Source organism: Nicotiana attenuata, chromosome 2, assembly GCF_001879085.1.
Source record: "Nicotiana attenuata strain UT chromosome 2, NIATTr2, whole genome shotgun sequence".
NCBI lineage: Eukaryota > Viridiplantae > Streptophyta > Magnoliopsida > Solanales > Solanaceae > Nicotiana > Nicotiana attenuata.
In genome coordinates, this window is record NC_031990.1 from 13,994,735 (window position 1) to 13,997,628 (window position 2,894).

At 32.2% G+C, this 2,894-nt stretch overlaps 1 protein-coding gene across 1 annotated transcript; it reads right to left on the bottom strand.

Annotated features, from left to right (window-relative positions):
* On the bottom strand, positions 1,279–2,571 carry LOC109222790. The gene has a single exon (XM_019387106.1). The coding sequence runs from the start codon at positions 2,164–2,166 to the stop codon at positions 1,678–1,680; it is 489 nt and encodes a 162-aa protein (XP_019242651.1). The 5' UTR covers positions 2,167–2,571; the 3' UTR covers positions 1,279–1,677.

Below are 2,894 nucleotides of genomic sequence, written 5' to 3' on the forward strand. Positions count from 1 at the left end.
GTGTACATGTTAAATAACACACCGTACAAGTACCCTCAACTAGACTTTATATCTCTACAATAGGCAGTTGGGCTTTAACTCTGTAGTAGTAATTACGTCGTCACTTTCTAAGCAACGGGTCATGATTTTGACTTCTACCAACAATTAGGAGTTTTATTCTTTCCTAGGTTATTCTTGACCTATTATTTCATAGTGCGCAATTACTAACGAGTGAATATATTGGAAAAAAGATTAATCTCACTTTATACAAATAAATTTTCTTTTACTGCAATTTTCTCAAATACTTATAGATACTTATGTTTTATATATACTTTTGTTATTTTTGCATGATATTTAAATGTGTAATTTTCTTCCAAAAGTCGTAGTATGATACGTAAAATGATACAAATGAATCTCGTGATCCTTTTGGAATAGAGGACGTATGAACTAACTAAAGATTTTGGTATCTTTTTAAATTTTTTAACCTGAATTTGCCCCCTAATTCCTACTTATTCTAACTCATTGTATGGGACCGGATGATCTTTTTGCCAAACTACACTCTTTTATTTTGATGATTTCTGCCTCCTGTTTCTTTCAATTTGCTTTTAAAATAAAATATTAATAACATTACCTTTAATTTGAGCTTTATGTGAATATTAAAAAGTACAATAAAGATTTTCGCAAGTGATTAAAATTGTAGTAGAGAAATATCTTTTTGTCAACTAATGCAACGAGCAACTCTTTCTAATGAACTCTTGCCATTGCTTGTGGTACGATACTTCTGTAAATTCTTTATACTATCTGCCATCTGCATATATTTAAATTATTACTAGTATTTATTTAAGTTAAGCAGACAGTAGACATACTAATGAAACAAATATGGGAGAAATTCAAAAATAGCCAGATTTAGAAGTGGTCATTCAAAAATAGCCATAATTTCAAAAGTAATCTAAATTTAGCCACTTTTCATGTAAAGATAAATCTGAACGAAAATACTGTTCAAAATCCGGAAAAATACCCCAGTATATTATACTGGAACTTTCCGCGTGTTGGAGTTCCAACATATTATGCTGGAAGTTCATATACCGGTGCACCGATCTCCAATATATTATGTTGGAACTTTCTGTGTTGCAGCAAATAGTGGTTATTTTTCAATGACTTTGCAAACGCTGGCTATTTTTGAATGTCCAGACCGAAAATTGACTAGTCCGTGCTATTTTTACAACAAATTAGCTATTGACAACATGACTAATAAATTACTAAATACAAAAACCACTCTTTCATATATCATATACCGGATACAAAAACATATAAACCTTCCTAACAAAATTCCAGAGCCTGCCATTCTTTTCCCCCAAAAATTGCAACTCCGAGCTCAAAATTGGAAGGCCATACTTAGACATGATAAGGAAGAAAAGAAAAAGAAAAAAATAGTAGAAGGTGGACTTTGGCTAGCTAGCTAGTAATTAGGAGGACGATACATAGTACTTACTAAAAATAATAGTAGTGACACATGAAAAAAAACATATCGATATTGTTCGGACTCTCCAAAAATGTCTTCGGGTGCACGACTAATCCTTCAAAAATAACGTATTTCTGGAGGATCCGACACGGGTACGACAACATTTTGAAAAATTTGTGCAACCTAGTCTTTGTTAGTTAGGTACTAAAACTTATGATATCAATGAAGATGACTAACTATTCCAAGAAACCAGTCTTAGTTAAAATGGCATTCCTTAATTTGCTAAGGTCCCTTCCCTTTAGAGTTCTTCCAACTCCTTCCATCATTGAAAATGAAGCAACCTGATTTCTTGCTAACCTTCTTGCTATATATTCATGTGGTGGAACTATTCCATCTCCATAATCATCTTCTTCATCTACTTCATTAATACTCTCAACATTATTTCCATAATAAACTGCACCATCAGAAGAAACCAATGAACCATCTTTTGAAACTCTTTTTGATTTCTTGTCATTGATCTTAACAGGAGTTGATGATTTCTGTAGTGGCACAGCAATGGACTCAATAGTACTATTACTACTTTTTTTAACTCTTCTTGAGGATGATGAAGCTGAAAAATCTGTTTCCTTCATATAAGCCCATACATCTTCTTCTTGAAAATCTCCATCTTTCTGTGTTTTTCCACTGTTTCTGTTGTTGTTATAGCCACCATACAACTCTTCCATGGGTTTGGTTTTAATTAGATCTCTCAAAATTTCAAGAATGAATAGAGATAAAAAGTTTGGGACTTTTTTATTTTAAGTACCAAAAGAGCTTGCCAGCTAGAAAGCCTTACAACTATTTATAGCAAAGAGAAAGGGTTGTTTGGTTTTTTTTTAATGAATTTTTTTGGTTATTTAAGGGAATCATTAAGAAAAAGAAGAGGATGTAAGAGAATGGTATCAGGAATCTTGTTTACCTTAGGTGTAAATAGCTCCAAAAAAAGGGCAGAAGCTTTTTTTCTGAGTTTTCTCTTAATGGCAAACCTCCACAAAGAAGATCACAGATTTCAAGGGGCTAGGTTTAATACAAGTGTTCTGTAGTATCAGAATGGAAAAGACAAGGAACACAGAGATTTATAGATAAATATTTGAAACTTTCATCACCCTCAATACTGGAAACTGAAGCCAAAAAAGCTAAAAAGAAAATGATGATTTTCATGAGAGGTTTGAAACTGAAAGCTAATGAGGAGAATATTTTTGGTCACATGAAAGTCCAAAGAAGCCCACAGAAAGTTGTTAAGAAACCAAATGAACTTTTGAATGTAGAAGAGGCCTTGGGAAATCTCACAAGCTAAGTGTCAAAAGAAATACTCCCTCTCAAAATTTAAGAAAAAATAAAAGACGTTTGAAATTTATGGTCTGAAACTATTTATAAATATTTGTGTGATTATAAATTATCTTATTAAGGGTAA

Excerpts from the sequence above, each read along its gene's own strand:
- LOC109222790 (XM_019387106.1), bottom strand. The coding sequence starts at position 2,166 with ATGGAAGAGTTGTATGGTGGCTATAACAACAACAGAAACAGTGGAAAA.